Source organism: Somniosus microcephalus, chromosome 5 (assembly GCF_052327205.1).
Source record: "Somniosus microcephalus isolate GS21.2 chromosome 5, FLI_Smic_1.0, whole genome shotgun sequence".
Lineage (NCBI taxonomy): Eukaryota > Metazoa > Chordata > Chondrichthyes > Squaliformes > Somniosidae > Somniosus > Somniosus microcephalus.
The window spans coordinates 13,101,112-13,120,144 of NC_140991.1; the positions used below are offsets into that span (position 1 = coordinate 13,101,112).

Sequence of the window (19,033 nt, forward strand, 5' to 3'; positions counted from 1 at the left end):
AATCCTAAACTGCTCCCAATCCTCAGGTTTACTGCTTTTTCTGGTCAATTTATATGTCCTCTCCTTGGATCTTATGCTATCTCTAATTTCCCTTGTTAGCCACGGTTGAGTCACCTTTTTTGTTTTATTTTTATGCCAAACTGGGATGAACAAATTCTGTAGTTCATCCATGCGATCTTTGAATGTTTGCCATTGCCGTATAGTTAGGGACACGTACACAGTGGGAGAGTTGCCAAGTTTTAGGGTATAAAGGTCCTGTAAATTGACCACTCGCTGCTGCAGCCGGGTGACCTATTCAGTTGCCAGAAATCATACGTCTAAGTCACTGCCAGATTGATCACTCACTGGTGTTAGTACGTATGTGGTTTTGTTCTGCTTGAGCTTAAAGTAAAGGGATTGCTCTGTGTATGCTGAGGTATAACTGGGAATTATGATACGTTACATAACTATGGATTACTTGTAACCTCTTGCTGATTTTTAAGTAAAAGAAGTTTTCACAGATTCATTGGGTTTTGTGTTGTCTGTTCGATGGGTCTGAACTTTGGAAACTGACGGGCGAGGGGCGATTTCCGCACATCTTACATTATGCAGCTTATATGCTGTTAATGTGCTCGACTAGAGTTTCCTCAAACATTTTGGCAACTTTAATGATCTGCACGCCAAGTGCGTTCTTTTGCATAGGAGCGCCACTCACCTGGTGGCGCTGTGCTCGGGGATTTCCGGCTTTTAGGCCACTACTGCACTTTGAGAAAGTTAGACCCGTATAAAACCTGCTTTCCCAGTCACCAGATTCTGGCGGAAGTGAAGAGTTTGAGAGCTTTGACAAGTCCCCAAACTTTGCTGCTGATTTCTGATTTAATCGATACATTTTCAATCCATTTGTTGCACAGCTTTTCTCACAAACTTGGATGTGACCACCTCCTCCTCAGGGCCCCATTCCCCCTCTTCGCCTCCGCCACATACTCAGAACAACTCTGGAGAACTTATGGAATTCCCCATGGATATACCGCTCTAAGCCATCCTTATCGAGGTGCAGGAACAGCAGCGGATGGAGGTGAGAAAAACAAGGTCGATGACTGAAGATTGCAATGATTATCCGGGCCACCTCTCTCCGGGCGGCAAGGCTGACACTCCTGGATGGCTTGCTGCCCAGTACACTCTGCCCCTCCTGTCTCCCACCTCTTACAGGAGGGCTTGCAGGTCACCCTGTGAACAATTCACAGCCCTTTGGAGAGATGTTGCCCTATTAGCTGACCTATGGCTACTCATGGTTCTAGCAAGTGTACAAAATGCTTTTGCTGGACTTTCCTTCCCCTTTAAGAGTAGTCATCTTAGTGTAGAAGGATACCAACCCCACTGGAAGCATTCAGAAGGGAAATGGGCAGGCTCCTCATTGCGCAGGCTGAACGGGGATTGGAGTTTGATGCAGGGACAGAAAAGTAAGGTAATGGAAGCTAAAACTAGGTAATTCAAGAGGCAGCTGAGTGTTGTTCCGGGGGAGTGGGGGTTGTAGGCTTCCATGAAAGGATGCAGTAGATGGGCTGAATGGCTCTTTTCATTTGCATCTATTCTCATGATGAAAGAGGACCTAAACAATGGAGTGAGAGGACTGCCCTTTTACTGCTTGCAGGTCATGGCCCAGATTAGAGCACCCTGCACCTCCCAACATAAGAGCAGAACAGAACCCTGCCTGTGCTGGCTGAAGGAGAAAGGCTCAGCCCCACATCACGGGGATGGGGTCATTTATCTATCTGGGATAACTTGCATATCCGGCGGTCCCGAACCAATCTGCTGCACTTTCTAAGCCGTTCTACCTGAGGTGCCGACTACCCCCACCAGGATCGATTACCTTACTCTAATAAAGGTTTTGGGACAATTAAATGGCCTCAAAAGGGATTCACACTAGGGCTCAACTAGCATAAATTCTAATGAGGGCTTTCTATGGGCACGAAGGGGGAGCTCAGGAACTCCCCCCAACACGTCCCGTGATATAGTGGGCAGAAGATCCAAACAATGCATCCCCACCCCCCGACAGGAATTTAAATAGAGCTGGGTTCCAGGCCACATTCCATGCTGCACTGGATATAAATGTAATTTACACTCTTCCCCCACCTCCCTCTCCGAAATCAGGAACTTTAAGGTCGAAATTTGTTTTTGATGCTCGGCCGAACAAGGAGGCTTGAGGCTCACCAGATATTGGACCTGACTTCTCATTGTCATAAGGGCGAACGTTCAGCTCGCCCAATGGCGCGTATTGTATTGGGAAAGTCCTAGGGGGTGGAGGAAAACACGGGCGGGTGGGAGCAGCGGTCCACTGTACTGCTATGGAGTAGAGACGAGCATTCCTGCCCCTCCCGGCCTTTTTAGGGAAGTCAAAATTACATTTCCCCAACTTTTCTTCGATGGCCTCGGCTGTCCATTTAAGAATAGCTGAGTAGGCCGCAGCAGAACTGGTAAAATTAGTGAGAGCAGGCGCGGCGCATGCTCCTCCGAGCTGGTGAGCGGGGTGGCTCGATATTGGGAGGTGTCAGTCGGGCATGCTGCATGGGAGCACTGGCTGCATGGGAGCACTGGCTGCATGGGAGCACTGGCTGCATGGGTGGCCCGCAGCTCAGTGGCCCAATATAAATGAGGCCGGTACCTCAAAATGGCGGGCGCCTCTTCGCCGCGGGTCAGGGTTATTGACCAGCATGCTCTGTCGGTCAATCACCCAATAGTCAAAGTCGACCCCGATAGCTTTAGCTCGGGATAAAACTTCTTAAGATGACTGCTATGCCTGGCCTTGCAATATGATTAAAGCTGAAATAGAGATTGCTGTGCCCAGTTTTATTAAGTGAACGCTGTCCGATGGTAATTCATTTGCTCCAACTGCTGACTTTCCTCTGCACAATAGCCTCTACCAAATAAACAGCGGCTGCCCATCGTTACTTGACATGCTCGACAAACAGTTGAGCAGTACCATTAGATCCAGTACCAAGTTGAGTGGAGCATTTTCATGAATTGTTTTCTTCAGGTAGTCTGGATTATTGTAATTTGCTAACATCATTGGGCACTGCGGTTTTTCCTGGAGGATTCCAAAGGTATTCACGATGTACTCTGCAAATTTGGGATGAGTTTGGGGGCAGTAGCCAAAGTTGCTCAGTTGCTGCATTATCCCATTGTGGCGATTGGTCATTTCGTCACGCTCTCTATCACTTGTTGCAATCTGGAGAACAAACACTCTCATGAGACAACATCCCTTGTTACACATAAGCCTTCTCTCATTTCCTTGTCTACACGGGCTCTGCTTTTCCCTGTGACATGCAGTGAAATGAAGCATGACATCACTGCCGCTCCAAACAGGTAGTGAGGCAGCCCTTCAGTTTAAAGTAATGGGATTTGATTGTGGGAATCTTGTTACCCCAGTACGTTCTGACATGGCCCACTGCTGGCCACAGAAATGCGATTTGCCCGCTATAGGCGAAGGTCGGTGCAACGGGGTAGCGTTACTCTAATTGGTAAATTGGTTAAATAAGGAAAAGAGCTAAAGTAAGTAGCTGTCCCCAAGATTCTCCAGTGTCAAACTGTTAACCAGTTATAACATTTGGAAAAGCTTGTTTTCAGGCTCATATATTTATGAAACGTGTAGGTTTGTAATGGAAGAGTGATCGTAATCTTGTTTCCTTCCAGTGTGCTTTGCAGCCCCACTTCTGTGATCAACACTGAGAAAATATTCCCACACACGCCTAATATATCGCTCGAGGTCATGGCGCTTTCTCTGCTAAAATTAATTCAATGGCACCTTCGAAACTGAAGCTTATTAAAATTCATTGTTTCCACCTTTTCTACAGTAAAATTACAAATAATTTAAATTCAATTTTTAAAAAGCACTGAGGGAATCTTCATCCTCCGTCTAAGAACATAAGAAGTAGGAGCAGGAGTCGGCCATTCGGCCCCTCGAGCCTGCTCCGCCATTCAATAAGATCATGGCTGATCTTCTGCCTCATCTCCACTTTCCCACCCGATCCCCATATCCCTTGGTTCAAAAATCTATCGATCTCAGCCTTGAATATACTCAATGACTCACAGCATCCACAGTCCTCTGGGGCAGAGAATTCCAAAGATTCACAACCCTCTGAGTGAAGAAATTCCTCCTCATCTCAGTCTTAAATGGCCGACCCCTTATCCTGAGACTAAGCCCCCGAGCTCTAGACTCTCCAGCCAGGGGAAACAACCTCTCAGCATCGACCCTGTCAATTCCCTTCAGAATCTTGTATGTTTCAATGAGATCACTTCTCATTCTTCTAAACTCCAGAGAGTATCGGCCCATTCTACACAATCTCTCCTCATAGGACAGCCCTCTCATCCCAGGAATCAATCTAGTGAACCTTCGTTGCACCGCCTCCAAGGCAAGTATATCCTTCCTTAGATAAGGAGACCAAAACTGTGCACATTAAAAGGTATGACAGTGGACGAACAATGGCTAACATTTAAAGAGTTAATACATAATCTACAACAAATATACATTCCTTTAAGGCACAAAAACCCCACAGGAAATGGTCCAACCGTGGCTAACAAGAGAAGTTAAAGATAGTATTAGATCAAATGAAGAGGCTTATAATGCTGCCAAAAAGAGTAGTAAGCCTGAGGATTGGGAGGATTTTAGAATTCAGCAAAAGAGGATCCAAGAAATTGATAAAGAAAAGGAAAACAGAATGAGAGTAAATTAGCGAGACATAAAAACAGACTGTAAAAGCTTCTATAGGTATTAGATTAGAGAAAGTAAATGTGGGTCCCTTACAGGCTGAGACCTTATTGAAAGCCTTCTGAAAGTCCAAATACACCACATCCACTGGTTCTCCCTTATCTATTTTACCAGTTACATCCTCAAAATATTCCAGTAGATTAGTCAAGCACGATTTACCTTTTGTAAATCCATGTTGACTTTGTCCGATCCTGTCACTGTTTTCCAAGTGCTCTGCTATTACATCTTTTATAATGGACTCTAGCATTTTCCCCACTACCGATGTCAGGTCTGTAATTCCCCGTTTTCTTTCTACCACCTTTTTTGAATAGTGGGGTAACATTAGCTACGCTCCAATCCATGGGTACTGTTCCAGATTCCATTGAATGTTGGAAGATGATCAGCAATGCATCTACTATTTCTAGGGTCACTTCCTAGGGATAGTTCAGGAAAGTGGAGATGAGGTAGAAGATCAGCCATGATCTCATTGAATGGCAGAGCAGGTTCGAAGGCCTACTCCTGCTCCTATTTCTTATGTTCTTATGTAACCCCAGCTTCTCCAATAAATTACTCCTAGCTTATCCGTTACTATCTATATTCATCACTTGATCGCCGATAATACCATTCTCTCTCTGAGGCCTCTTTCCAGTGTCTGTTTCCTGTCATCGCTGTGTTTCATTTCAGACAGTTAGGGGGAGAAATTCAGTATCGTCCCGTTTGGGGCGCTAAAACTTTGAAAGTTGAAAAATTTGCGCCCAGCGCTAATCATTCTCGCCTCCTGTGAAATTCAGTTTTAGCGCTCCAGGAGGGAAATGGAGCACGAAATCAAGTGCTAACTACTTCTCTTAGGCGCTAAAGTCCGAGAGCGGGGCAATAGCGGCAGAGCGTTAAACAATTTTGAGCGCATTGTGAACGGCACTCTTTCATCACAGAGGCTGCTTCCCTCGCTTAAAGGGAAAGGCCAATGATGCTGCACAAGCGAGTTGTCGTCAGTTCTGTTTTCTAAGGTAACCTGGGCAACTGCCATTACAGCCCCAAACACTCTGAGAGTGGAGGGCTTGGACATCTCGCAGCAATAAAGCATCGAAAAATAAAGCATCGAAAACTTTCAGCAGGCGCCAGACTGGTGCAAATAATAAAGGTTGCGCTAGCTGAAAAGCATTCCCTTTAATTACCGCTCCCGAAGCGGCCAGGCGCTAACAGGAGGCACTAACTTCCCAAATTTCTAGCCTCCCTTTCATCCTCTCCTTTGCTTGGTATAGTTTTCCATCTCTCTCACTTTCCTATATAGGTTGAAAGGTTTTTTTTGGGAATGCCTGTTGGTATTGGATCACTGGTCTTGTTGCCTTATTCCTGTTTTCACAGTTATCTTTTCAAACTCAACAACCAAAGCCTCATGGAGAACCTGTGGAGCTTTGCTCAGATGTACATACCTGAGTGACTTTATCAGTGATGTTCAGCACTCTGAACCCATACAGCCGAGGTCCTGCAGTGAAGATATAAGTCAGGACCCTGCGATCTAACTGGAAGGCAATTTCTCCAATCACATACCTCCGAAGCCCATCTTCTGAAAAGTAAATATTAGAAGTTAGCAGGAAACTGTCCTCATACCAGACATTCTTATGGCTGCTCTAAGATTCTCAATGTAGTGCAATCAGTTTGGTGGGCCCATGCCAAGTAGGAACCAGGTTCTGACTACTGTACCTCAAACTCATTTCATGTAGGACCCGCACAGCAAGCAAAAACGTTAATCTCATCACTCTGAATTGGATTCAAATCTGGGTGTGAACGGACAGTATGCTACCACACTTGAGCTACCCTAATGCATTTGAGTTAAAGGGAGGAATGGTTGATTTATCTCCCCATGCCTATTTAATGAGCAAAGTGGTAACTGATTGGGTGAGATACCAATGTACTTGATGTCCTTTTTTGGTGTACATTCTTTGGCCTATAGCTGCACTAATTCTGGTGTTCTTTGTCATATAACACTGAAAGCCAACTGAACTTTAGAGCCTGGGTTTTCTCCTCCTCTCCACCCCACTGCAAGACAGTTTGTAGCAAAACCAAGGGAGGACAGGTGGGAAAATTGCCTGAGAATGAGCTCCACCACATCCCCGCATTGTCCTGCGCCCTCCCTTTCCCCGCTTCTTGGTGCCAGCGGTAGATTTTGGTGCCAGGGACATTTCTGATGCCTGTCGCAGCAAAACTCTGCTTAAATCTGGCACAACTCCCCAGTGGATGCCAAGGAGCCCACGATGGTATTCAAATGAACCTAAGACTGAAAGATTGGCCAGGGTCAAGGCACAGCTCTGTTGTGGGAAGAAGTCCGTGCCCTACCACCATTGGAGACGCAGCTCAATTACTGAAACACAGAAAATTTAGACCTAAATTTTCGAAAGATAATTACCCGGTCTTTTACTGTTTTAAAAGTAATTTTTGAGAAATACTCCAGTCAATGATATGAAGAATGACGATTCTGGAAAAGAGAAGTTCCAGCATCAGACACTCCCAGGTCAATTAAAGGGAGGAATAGTTGATTTATCTCCCCATGCCTATTTAATGAGCAAAGTGGTAACTGATTGGGTGAGATACCAATGTACTTGATGTCCTTTTTTGGTGTATCAAGTAGGTGAAAAACCTACTTGACCGCATCTTCACCAATCTACCTGTCGCAGATGCATCTGTCCATGACAGTATTGGTAGCAGTGACCACCTCACATTCATTGTGGAGACGAAGTCCCGTCTTCACACTGAGGACACCCTCCATCGTGTAGTGTAGCACTACCACCGTGCTAAATGGGATAGATTCAGAACAGATCTTGCAGCTCAAAACTGGGCATCCATGAGGCGCTGTGGGCCATCAGCAGCAGCAGAATTGTACTTCACCACAATCTGTAACCTCTTGGCCTGGCATATCCCTCACTCTACCATTACCATCAAGCCAGGGGACCAACCCTGGTTCAATAAGGAGTGTAGAACACCATGCCAGGAGCAGCACCAGGTGTACCTAAAAGTGAGGTGCCAACCTGGGGAAGCTGCAACACAGGACTACCTGCATGCTAAAAAGCGGAAGCAGCATGTTATAGACAGAGCTAAGCGATCCCACAACCAACGGATCAGATCAAAGCTCTGCAGTCCTGCCACATCCAGTCGTGAATGGTGGTGGACCATTAAACAACTAACGGGAGGAGGCGGCTCCATGAATATCCCAATCCTCAATGATGGCGGAGCCCAGCACGTGAGTGCAAAAGACAAGGCTGAAGCGTTTGCAACCATCTTCAGCCAGAAGTGCCGAGTGGATGATCCATATCGGCCTACTCCTGAGGTCCCCACCATTACAGAAGCCAGTCTTCAGCCAATTCGATTCACTCCACGTGATATCAAGAAACGGCTGAGCGCACTGGATACAGCAAAGGCTATGGGCCCCGACAACATCCCGGCTATCGTGCTGAAGACTTGTGCTCCAGAACTAGCCGCGCCTTTAGCCAAGATGTTCCAGTACAGTTACAACACTGGCATCTGTCCAACAATGTGGAAAACTGCCCAGGTATGTCCTGTCAACAAAAAGCAGGACAAATCCAATATTGACATCAAGGAGCCCTAGTAAAACTAAAGTCAATGGGAATCGGGGGGAAAACTCTCCACTGGCGAGAGTCATACCTAGCACAAAGGAAGATGGTTGTGGTGGTTGAAGGTCAATCATCACAGCCCCAGGACATTGCTGCAGGGATTCCTCAGGGCAGTGTCCTAGGCCCAACTATGTTCAGCTGCTTCATCAATGACCTTCCCTCCAACATAAGGTCAGAAATGGGGATATTTGCTGATGACTGCACAGTGTTCAGTGCAATTCACAACTCCTCAGATAATGAAGCAGTCCATACCCGCATGCAACAAGGCCTGGATGACATTCAGACTTGGGCTGATATGTGGCAGGTAATATTCACACCACAGAAGTGCCAGGCAATGACTATCTCCAACAAGCGAGAGTCTAACCACCGCCCCTTGACATTCAATGGCATTACCATCGCCAAATCCCCCACCATCAACATCCTGTGGGGTCACCATTGACCAGAAACTTAACTGGGCCAGGCACATAAATACTGTGGCAACAAGAGCAGGTCAGAGGGTAGGTATTCTGTGGCAAGTGTCTCACCTCCTGACTCCCCAAAGCCTTTCCACCATCTACAAGGCACAAGTAAGGAGTGTGATGGAATACTCTCCACTTGACTGGATGAGTGCAGCTCCAACAACACTCAAGAAGCTCGACACCATCCAGGACAAAGCAGCCTGCTTGATTGGCACCCCATCCACCACCTTAAACATTCACTCCCTCCACCACCGGCATACCGTGGCTGCAGTGTGTACCATCTACAAGATGCACTGCAGCAACTCGCCAAGGCTTCTTCGGCAGCACCTCCCAAACCCGCGACCTCTTCCACCTAGAAGAACAAGGGCAGCAGACGCATGTGAACACCACCACCTCCAAGTTCCTCCAAGTCACACACCATCCTGACTTAGAAGTATATCGCCGGTCCTTCATTGTCGCTGGGTCAAAATCCTGGAACTCCCTCCCTAACAGCGCTGTGGGAGTACCTTCACCACACGGACTGCAGCGGTTCAAGAAGGCGGCTCACCACCACCTTCTCAAGGGCAATTAGGGATGGGCAATAAATGCTGGCCTTGCCAGTGACGACCACATCCCATAAGTGAATTTTAAAAAATGTTGCAAGTTAGATGTAGAGTAATGATTCCTCTAATCTGTCCCATCAAGTTGTCCAAGAAAACTGCTCTGTAATGTCACTTTTTCATTGCAATATTTGTTAAGGCCCCATGATTATTAGGGACCAATGGGAGCCATTATTGTTTTATCAGCTGACATTCCAGGTATCTCAATTAATTTTCTAGTAGCAAATATCACACATTGTTGATCTAGGCTCCTGGATCTGGAGTATAATTTCTGAACTATACCCATGTCCCATTCTCCCAATGTATCTCCCAAGTGAATCTCTCTCTCACACACATAGTGAGATTGCTATAGAGCGACACAGATAGATGGTTAGTGTATGAGACGCAAGTGCATGACTTCCACTTGAAACAACATCAGGTCAAGCAGAAAGCTACAGGTAACATGGGAGGTTATCCAGTTGTATCTTTAGGGTTGTATTAGACCAAACATTAACATCAGGAAACTGAAGAAGTAAATGAACTCCAGGAACTGTGTACTCCAGAAACTGGCCAGCGTGAAATGGGGAGCTGCCCCAAGACACTCCAAGCAACAAGTCTCATCCTGTGTTGAGGACTGCTGTGCCTCAGTATGTCACACTTGAGCGTTGCCACTGAACTCAGTCGATCCGGTAGGATCATCACGGGCGCTTTGAGCCCGACTCCCACACTTCCGCTTTACTGCCTCACGGGGATTGCACCACCATCAGTGAGGATGGAGGCCTTCAGTAAAAAGAAGGGGCAGAAACAGGTGTATGATCCTCAACATCAACTACATGGACACAATCCAGCACACAAGAGGGTGAAGCCCAGAAAGAGCTTTGCCTCTGAAAATCTCTGACCCTAAAATATCACCACAGAGCAACAAAATGACAGGAAATGCCAATGATTTGGGGAACCTGTTTCCTTCAGGACAACTCCCTCCAAGCACTGGACTGGAACAAAAGCACTGGTGTACCCTCAATCGAGCGAGAGCTGGGTTGGCAAAGACTGGTGACAATATGATCAAGCGGCAGCTGAGAAATGTGGAGAGTCTAGGCAAACCCTTGAACATTGTCTGATGCAATGGCCCCCATCCTGTACTCCTGAGGAACGACTCAAGATAAATGACACCAGATCCTGGCTGTGGTTTTGGAGCGACAAGCTATGGATGAACAAATCTGCCAGCATTACCTTGCAGCCGTGGCTGTCCTCGCCCACGAGTTCCTAGTCGTGGTGGGGTTGGTATTCTTGCTCCATCCGGCCCTCGTCTTCTCACCCTTTGTGCTGTTGTCATTAAAGAGGAAAATAGAACTGTTCAGCTCAAACCTTGCACACAACGTATCTAATTACTGAAAGTAATGAATGTTGCTATCCAAGTGCAATAACATTGAACAAATCACAGTCCAATACTATGTTCACAGATGTGTGTTTCTCAGTCGTGAGTCAATAAATTAACAGGAAAAATTTGCAAATTTAAAGACATAAATCCTGGAAATACTCAACACTCATTTCTGATGAAGGGTACATAACAGAACCATTATGGGGTAGAAATGTGTTCACACTGGCCTATGAATGATCCCTGCACCTGAACAGGTAGGCCCAAGGTGTAACCGCGATCGGGCCTCAGGCCTCATTTTAATGACACCGGACACCTGGGCATCCCCAGGCAGCTTGCCAGCAAAGTGGCTTCAAATATCGCGCTGCTGCGTCACGGTATTTAGTCAAAAGGAGCCGGCAGCCTGACACAGGCATGTGCTTTTGAAATTGACCTTAGCATTCCTGAACTAGAGAGGTGAAAACAGAATGAAGCAAATGTAAAACGAGCTGTCGATTCGCTATCGCCGGTTTTTGCGCTACCACACAAGGCAAATTTCATCCCTGAAGTGTCCTAACATGACATTCTTGTACCAATGCACCTCCATACACAATCCAAGTGTCAGTCTAGAATTGAAGGCTACAGATGTTCCGACTCACCTGCACCCCGTCTCTGACGGCCCTGATGTGCTACAACCATCATGTTTGATGCTGCTGCTGCCATGAGAGAGAGAATGGAATTCAGTTTAAATCATGACAATTAAGCAAAGTGTCATCAACATGCAGTAGGAACACAGGTAGGGATTGTACCTCCTGGTGGAAAGGGGCCTAGCTGGGAGTGGCAGTTTTACAGTTAGGCATCATTAACATTCTGTGATAGTGGATTGGCGGTTAGGATCAGATCAGCCATGATCTTATTGAATGGTGGAGCAGGCTCGAGGGGCCGATTGGCCTACTCCTGCTCCTATTTCTTATGTTCTTATTCCGTTGGCCAATTTCCTGCTCAAAAGGGGGCGGGAGTGAGCGTAAAGTAGCAGAAATTCAGGCGGTCCAAACTAAGTGCAGGGACCGGGGGCAGTAATGGGTTTCATGGATGGTCAGTGATTCGCGAATGTGGGGAACTCCGGAGCAGGGGAGACTTATCTGTCCCACTCTTAAAAAAAAATCATCTTCGTATTGCCTCTTATTATTTATCAAACATATTTTCAGCCTCTCTTGCATTAGTAACTGCCTAGCCAATTGGAGTATTGGGGCAGTAATTCCTCCCCAAACGCGTGAGTACGGAAGGGGTACTCACGCGTCTGGCCAGAGGAAATGCCGGTTTTCAGCATGCACAGCGCATGCGCTGAAAACCGGCATTTCCTCTCCTCTAACCCAAGAGGTGAAGAGGCTAGCGCGTGCGCTGTAGGGGGCAGCGCGTGTGTCTTGGATTTCCTCTGTTTTGGGGGATTTGCGCATGTCTAAAGGCCTCCGGTCTTTACGCTTGTAAAAAGCACACGTAAGTATTTATTTTTACAGGTAAGTGGTGTTTTAGTGTAATTTAGAATTTTTTTTTCCACAGGTTTATTATTTTAAAGAATCTACAATAAGGTAAGTTTAGTTTTAGACCCTTTTTATTAAAAATTTATTTTTTCAAAAAAAAAATTGTTTAAATTATTTTTTTAAACTTATTTATACTTAATTTAATGATTGGGATGTTTTTTAAATTTTTATTTAAAGTTTAAATAGTGTTTTGGGCCCCCGTAGTTTTCATGAGTTTGACAGTTCTTACTCTCAAACTCATGAATGAACCTTCCCCTCCCCTGATTGGTTGTACAGTGCTCACCTGATCCCAGCCGGCACATCGCACTAACTACGCCGCTGGATCAGGTAAGCACAGCGCGCTGACATCTGAACCGGGCCTGTGACAGGAAATGCAAGCAGGCCCGGGCTTCAGATGTCAGCGCGGAGGGTGAGTGCAGATCGGGGGCTTGCACGCGCGGCAAGCCCCCGACACCAAGTTCTGGGCCATTATATTTTGTGACTCCTGTGATGGGCCAAATGTGGTACTGAGCCATACAGACCAGGAAGATCCCAAGTTAATTCCCGGATTGTGCTGTGTTAGCTAATAACATCAGGCTCTCTAAATTTTTAAAAAACTTTTTTTCAACTCTTACCCTGGTAAAATCAGGCCTTACGCCTGTTTTTACCAGGCGTAAGATTTCTAAGGGTTTTCTGCGGGCGGAGGTTCTGCCGAAAGCGGAACTATCCGCCCACAGAGGCCCTTCTCCAGGGCAGGCGTCCGATCTGTCAAGAGGATTCTTGACAGATCGGAAATGCCGGTTTTCAGCGTGTGCGCTGTGCATGCCTGAAGCCGGCATTTCCGATGTCCCAACGGGTGTGTACACAGCGCGTACCCACCTGTAGGGATCGGAATATCCGGGCCATTATTTTTCAAGCATATGTTCAGTGTCTCTTGCATTAGTGACTGCCTAGCCAATTGGAGTATTATATTTTGTGACTCCTGTGATGGGCCAAATGTGGTACTGAGCCATACAGACCAGGAAGATCCCAAGTTAATTCCCGGATTGTGCTGTGTTAGCTGATAACATCAGGCTCTCTAAATTGACCTGAACATTCCTGAGCTAGAGAGGTTAAGACAAAATGAGGCGGAGTGTAAAACAAGCTGCCGATTGGCTGTCGCTGGTTTATCGCAACCTCACGAGACAATTTTCATCCCTGAAGTGACCCAACATGACACTCTTGTACCAATGCACTTACAGACTCTGTAAGAGCCATAAAAGCTTAAGAAAATACTTTAAAATAGTGGCTAAATGGCATAATACAGTTAATTTACCTGAACGACTTATTGTATTAAGAAACCCCCTATTTTCTTGCTCCAGTAGTATAGTCCGACACCCCCTTCATTCTTGCCACAATGGAACAGTCCCTAAGCCACACATGGGTGCAGCCATCTTACAGTTTTAAACTGCACGTGGTGAAAGAGGCAGAAGCTGTGAGGTTTGGAGCAGTACAGTTTTTGAACGTGTTCGTTTATACGTGTTTGCTTTGTAATTCTGTTTGTTAAGTGTTATAGTAAACCATTTAAAAGACAAAGCTACGTTTGGGAACGTTTTATTTCGACACGCGTCTACTCGATGTTAAAAGCCCCACAGCCCAGTGGCCTGCCTGTTTGGAAACTAAGAAGCGCCACTACATTAGTCAAAAACTAGCTCCCTAAGAAGGAAGGGACGGAATCGTCGGCGAACGTATACATGAATGGTCACGGAGCCAGACGACAATTTAAGAAAGCGAAGGTACAGTGACTGTTACTTGCTTTGTTCATTCTGTTGAGAAGCTAAATAAGAGCTGCGGGTAAAATGGCCGAGGCCTTACGGAGCCAGGAGCTTCCCCCAGCCAGAAGGATTGCTGGCCAAAAGAGGGAAATAAAGCTCACCCCAAAGGCAAGGGAAGAGAAGTTACATAGAAGCATAGGTGCAAGGAAGGCTAAATTAGTTCAGATAACTGGAAAAATGAAGATAATTGATCGTCTCATGGAAGATAATGCTAATATTAAGAAAGCTGAAGACATGATGTATTACGATTTCTCCAAGCTGCATGAAGAATTTAATATACTCAATGAAGATGTATTAGCACTTCTGTCTGAAGAAGAGGGAAACACTGATCAGCACGACTGGTTTGATCTTAAATCAACCAGCATTAAGGACTATATCAAGGCCACGGAGCAGTGGATGTTAAAAATTCGTCAAGATGCTGATACAGCAGAGAAAGATAAGGTTGACGATGAAGTCGGACCAGACGATAGCATTTCAGAGACTTCCGCCAGACCGAGCAAAAATCGAAAAGAAGGTAGCTCTGTTTCTGGACGCAGGTCAGTCGCTTCTACCACAAGCTCGGCGTGACGCATGAGAGCGGAGGCTGAACGGGCGGCGTTGATGGCGCGCGCAGCATCTTTAGATGAGAAGCAAGCTCTTGAACGGGAAGAGGCCCAACTGCAGGTCCAAGAGGCCCAACTGCAGGCCCAACTGCAGGCCCAACAGGCCCAACTGCAGGCTCAACTGCAGGCCCAACAGGTCCAACTGCAGGCCCAAGTGCAGGCCCAACAGGCCCAAGTGCAGGCCCAGCGGGCCCAGGTGCAGGCAAAGAAAGAACGGCTGGAGATGAAAACAGCTATCGAGGTCTCAGATGCCAGGTTGAGTGCGTACGAAGATTATGAAGGCTCACGGGACGGCGGGAGCCACTGCCAGTCAACGTTGCCACATAGAGTTGGATCCGGGCACCTTCAAGAGTTACAACAGAGCCCGAAAGCAATTCCCCGGCATTACAGCGTGGAAGAGTGGCCTCTCCACTAACAGGAGCACGTGATGCTACCCCAGACGTCAGACGGTCTAGACTAGACCCTGCTGATGACCACCAGAGGCCTGAAGACACAGGGAGAAGCCTATACCGAGTGATGCAACGTCAGAACGAAATTACAGAGATGCTTGTAAAACAACAGAATCTGTTTCAACTCCCTCAAAGAGACATACCAGTGTTCCAAGGCGACCCACTCAAGTATAAGCCCTTCATCAGATCCTTTGAACAAGCCATTGACTCCAAGACAGAGAGCAGCAGTGATAAGTTGTACTACCTGGGACAGTACACCAGTGGTAAACCACAAGACCTGGTCAGAAGCTGTGAACACATGAGACCGGACCGGGGATACATAGAAGCCAGGAAGTTGCTGCAGGAGCACTATGGTAACGAGCTGAAGATAGCCACTGCATATATCGAAAAGGCTACCAAGTGGCCACAGATCAGATCGGAAGACGGAGAGGCATTGAACGCATATGTTCTCTTCCTCATAGGATGTCGCAACACCATGGAGGATGTTGAATTCATGGAAGAGATGGACAATCCTACGACTATGAGAATCATCATCTCTAAGCTTCCTTACAGGATGAGAGAACAATGGAGAAGAACAGCCTTTGAGATAATGGAGAGACGGAAAAGTAGAGCCAGGTTTGCAGACTTAGTGAATTTCATAGACAAACAGGCTAAAATTGTTAGGGACCCATTGTTTGGAAACATCCAGGATGTCAGCCCGACCACCGATGGAAGAGTGAAAGCCAAGCCTGCTGAATCAAAGACTCTCAGGAAAGGTGGTTCCAGGGGAAGCAGCTTTGCAACTATCGTCACTCAGGCCGAGGAAGAAAGGCCCCAGAACTCATCTCCCAAAAAGAGCAGCACAGTGACGCCTGCTAATGCCTTTCAGAAGCCATGCTTATTCTGCCAGAAGAATCATACATTGGATTTCTGCAGCGACATCAAAGCACAGCCACATAAGGACAGAATCGAATTCCTGAAGTACAACGGCCTATGTTTTGGATGTCTCTCTCAGGGGCACCTGAGTAGAAACTGTAAGCAAAGAACAACATGCAGAGAGTGCACTCAGAAACATCCCAGTCTGCTGCATATCCATAAAGAAGAACAAGTCTCTAAGAAGAGTGAAGAAAACAATACCGACGAGAAGGTTGTTTCAAGTGCTCTGGTGTCGCTAGAACCAGAGACTTGTGGACTCACTGGGGCCGGTGACAGTGACTGTATTCTTGCCATCGTACCAGTAAGGATCAAGTCTAAGAGGAGTGAGAAGGTTGTGGAGACTTACGCCTTCATGGATCCAGGTAGTTCAGCAACGTTCTGCACAGAATCACTCATGCGACAGCTGAACGTTAGAGGCAGAAGAACAGAAATCCTATTACGCACCATGGGTCATGAGAAGTCAATGCAAAGTTATATCCTGTCAGACCTAGAAGTGTGTGGACTTGAAGAGAAGGACTTCATAGACCTGCCTAATGTTTTCACACAGAGGGAGATTCCTGTTAGAATAGGGAACCTAGCCCTGCAGAAGGATGTGGATAGATGGCCCTACCTAGAAAAGGTGCGTCTCCCATACATTGAAGCAGAAATTGGCCTATTAATTGGAACCAATGCCTACAAAACTATGGAGCCATGGCAGGTGATAAACAGCAAGGATGACGGACCCTACGCCATCAGGACAGCCCTTGGATGGGTAATCAATGGACCGGTAAGGAGAGATGATGGCAACAAGTCGAACAAGGAGGAACGACAAAACGTCACAGTTAATCGCATCTCTATCGCAAGCATTGAAGAGCTGTTGATACAGCAGTTCAACGCAGACTTCTCAGAACGCAGCTGTGAGGAAAAGACAGAGATGTCACAAGAAGACCATCAGTTCATGGGTTTGATGACAAGGTCTACACAGTTCATTGATGGCCACTATCACATTGGTTTGCCACTGAGAAGACAGACCGCGAAGATGCCGAACAATCGCTGCATAGCAGAGCAACGCGCCATCAATCTAAAGAGAAAGCTGAACAAGAACCCCGACTTTCACGAAGACTACAAAGACTTCATGAGAAACATCATAGCGAAAGGCTATGCTGTAAAAGTGCCCGAAGAACAGTTGAACAGAGACGATGGAAGGGTCTAGTACATTCCTCATCACGGGGTGTATCACCCAAAGAAGAAAAAGATCCATGTAGTGTTTGACTGCGCCGCCTCATTCAGAGGAACTTCATTGAATGACCAGCTGCTTCAAGGTCCTGATCTTACTAATACCCTCATTGGCGTCTTGACTAGGTTTAGACAAGAGCTCGTTGCCATGATGGCAGACATAGAATCAATGTTCTACCAAGTCAGAATCCCTGACGAAGATGCTGATCTTCTGCGTTTCCTTTGGTGGCCAGATGGCGACGTTAGTGAAGCGATGGTGGAATGTAAAATGGCCGTACACCTGTTTGGAGCCACATCATCTCCCAACTGTGCAAGCTACGCTCTCAGAAAAACTGCAGAAGATGGCAAGGGCAAAGCACCATCCGAGGCTGTGGAGACAATCTTCAGAAACTTTTATGTCGATGACTGTCTGAAGTCCGTGTCAACAGAAGACGATGCCATCGCACTGTCAAGAGACCTTAGAACTCTGTGTTCGAATGGAGGATTCCATCTGACTAAGTGGATAAGCAACAGCAGAGCAGTTCTAGCTTCTATCCCAGAAAAGGAAAGAGCCACTGAAGTCAAAGATCTGGACCTGAGCCACGATGTCCTTCCTATCGAGAGAGCTCTTGGTGTACAATGGTGCATCGAGTCAGACACGTTCAACTTCAGGATAATGGTGAACGAAAGACCATCCACAAGACGAGGGATTCTCTCCGTGGTCAGTTCCATCTACGACCCTCTCGGATTCCTGGCACCACTCATTCTGCCGGTGAAGCTGATGCTACGAGAGCTGTGTAGAGACAAGAGAGGATGGGATGAAGATATCCCAGAAGGTCAAGCTCAGAGATGGCACAGATGGCTGACAGATTTGCAACAACTTTCTAGCTTCAACGTCAGTAGATGCATCAAGCCCGCGAGTTTTGGAGTTACAAAGACGGCTCAACTACATCATTTCTCGGACGCCAGTGAGGACGGCTATGGCACGGCTACCTACCTCTTGCTGACAAATCAACAGGGCCAGAAACATTGTGCCTTCCTCATGGGAAAATCCAGGGTGGCTCCGCTGAAGCAGGTCACCATCCCGAGACTGGAATTGACGGCAGCGGTTGTTGCAGTTAAAGTTGACCAGGTGATGCGTAAAGAGTTACAGCTCCCATTAGAAGAATCTGTCTTCTGGACGGATAGCACGACGGTGCTGAAGTATATAGAGAATGAGAAGATACGCTTCAAGACCTTCGTAGCAAACAGAATCTCATCCATTAGAGAAGCTACACAACCATCTCAATGGAGGTATGTAAACACCTCATTAAACCCAGCAGATCAAGCCTCACGGGGATTGAAGGCTGAAAACTTCATGAGGAGTGAAACTTGGATACAAGGCCCAAGTTATCTGCTGGAAACAGAGAGATCATGGCCAGAAAGACCAGATATGCCAAGTCAGATTACTGAAGACGACGTCGAAGTCAAGAGATCAGTCACAGTAAATTTCATAACTACGAAAGAGAACTTTGACACAGTGAACAAGCTTGTTAACCATTTCTCAGGATGGCACCAGTTGAGGAAAGCAGTTGCATGGTTTCTAAGGTTGAAAGAGTTGCTGCTACACCTGAGCGGTAAGAGAAAAGAGTACCGAGCCACTATCAGTCAGTCTGAAAGTAACCCTGATAAGCAGAGAATGCTTCTACAGCAGTATATGCATCAGCACAAGACCACATTGAGCAAGAATTCATTGACCGTGGAGGATTTGGCCAAGGCTGAGAAGGAGATAGTTTGCTTCAGTCAAAGACAAAGATA

The 19,033-nt window shown here is 46.6% G+C and overlaps 1 protein-coding gene across 7 annotated transcripts in view; it reads right to left on the reverse strand.

Moving 5' to 3' along the window:
• Positions 1-2,787: 2,787 nt before the first annotated feature.
• Positions 2,788-19,033, reverse strand: part of LOC147116896 (uncharacterized) — a 298,183-nt gene continuing 281,937 nt past the window's right edge. For 5 of the 7 annotated variants that reach the window (XM_085987101.1, XM_085987106.1, XM_085987105.1 and 2 more), the window contains 4 exons: positions 11,402-11,458; positions 10,619-10,711; positions 6,157-6,290; positions 2,788-3,205 (listed from right to left, as the gene is read on the reverse strand). In XM_085987101.1, coding sequence (XP_085843227.1) covers positions 2,897-3,205; positions 6,157-6,290; positions 10,619-10,711; positions 11,402-11,458 — 593 coding nt within the window. In that variant the 3' untranslated portion in view covers positions 2,788-2,896. The remainder of the gene's footprint in view (positions 3,206-6,156; positions 6,291-10,618; positions 10,712-11,401; positions 11,459-19,033) is intronic. The other 2 variants (XM_085987104.1, XM_085987100.1) reach the window with 1 other exon arrangement.